This window comes from Penaeus monodon, chromosome 29 (assembly GCF_015228065.2).
Source record: "Penaeus monodon isolate SGIC_2016 chromosome 29, NSTDA_Pmon_1, whole genome shotgun sequence".
NCBI classification, from domain to species: Eukaryota; Metazoa; Arthropoda; class Malacostraca; order Decapoda; family Penaeidae; genus Penaeus; species Penaeus monodon.
In genome coordinates, this window is record NC_051414.1 from 11,210,512 (window position 1) to 11,211,605 (window position 1,094).

At 57.1% G+C, this 1,094-nt stretch overlaps 1 protein-coding gene across 1 annotated transcript in view; it reads left to right on the forward strand.

The window, feature by feature from the left end:
- LOC119591958 overlaps nt 1-682 on the forward strand; it is a gene marked incomplete at its 3' end in the record, with an annotated part of 1,981 nt that extends 1,299 nt beyond the window's left edge. The window contains 1 exon segment of the mRNA XM_037940712.1: nt 1-682. Coding sequence (XP_037796640.1) covers nt 152-682 — 531 coding nt within the window.
- Between the last annotated feature and the right edge of the window lie 412 nt (nt 683-1,094).

Sequence of the window (1,094 nt, forward strand, 5' to 3'; positions counted from 1 at the left end):
GCGCCTTCCCGCAGAGCCTTCGGGAAGAGGAAAGGACTTCTCGAACTCAGCGAGGAGCCTGAGCGTCGGAGGGAGATCTACGCTTGCCCTCCTACGAGCTGTAGCGAGCCTCGCCGGAGCTCGTTAGTACTTAGCGAGGAGCTGGGGCGCCATGGCGGGCTGCGGAGGCGCTAGCACGGGCGGGCGTCGAGGGCGCGCCTGCTTGGGCGTTTTGGCCGTCATCGACTCCCTGTTGTCCATCTTCGTGTTCGCGCCGCTCGTGGTGGGCTACTGGCGGGGCTGCTGGCAGCTGATGGACATCTACCTCCTCCCGGGGAACAAGCAGCTGTCGGTGCTGACGTCGCTGGCCATCGGCAACGTGTCGGGCCTCGTGTTCTGCCTCCTGCAGGGCCCCCTCGCCACCCTGTGCGACAACGAGCGGCGCCCCCGTCTGCACCTCCTCGTGTCCAGACTCTACACCGCCGTCTACTGCGTCTGCTGCGTCAACCACTGGAGGGGCGTGTGGGCGTCCTGGGACCTCTACACCGGCATCTCCTGGCAGTCGGGCGCCACGTCCGCGGGCATCGGCCTCCTGACGCTGGCGCTCACGCGAGGCCTCAAGAACATCCTGGCGCCGCCCTTCATCGTGGTGACCGACCACCCGAGTGGCTACTTCAAGGTGCCGACCCTCTTCAGTACCAAGGTAGGTCGCCTCGGCTCACCCTGTCGGTCTTTCGGGCCTCTCGGGGGCAGCTCGTCAAAGGATGAAAGTAGGAAGTGGTAAATAGGCAAGTTGAGGAAGGAAATAAAGAAAGGAAAATATGTGTATGTAAAGAGATTGAGAAAGTTAAACAATTATTGAATGATACCAAGAACCCATAACGGAGATTTTTCCCTGCTATAGGATCATTAGTCTTGTGGCTTATCCTCCGACGTGCGTTTTTAAGGCGCGATCAAGGAAAGAGAATTTTAGAACTGAACGCTTTCAGTTGGAGGAAACTAAGAAGCACACTCGTAGTCATACCTTTTTTTATGTTAAGACTCTAATAAGCCCCTAATGCTCTTATTTCCCAAGCATGTACAATCGGAAAGTTTTTACCCGTATCTTTCTCATT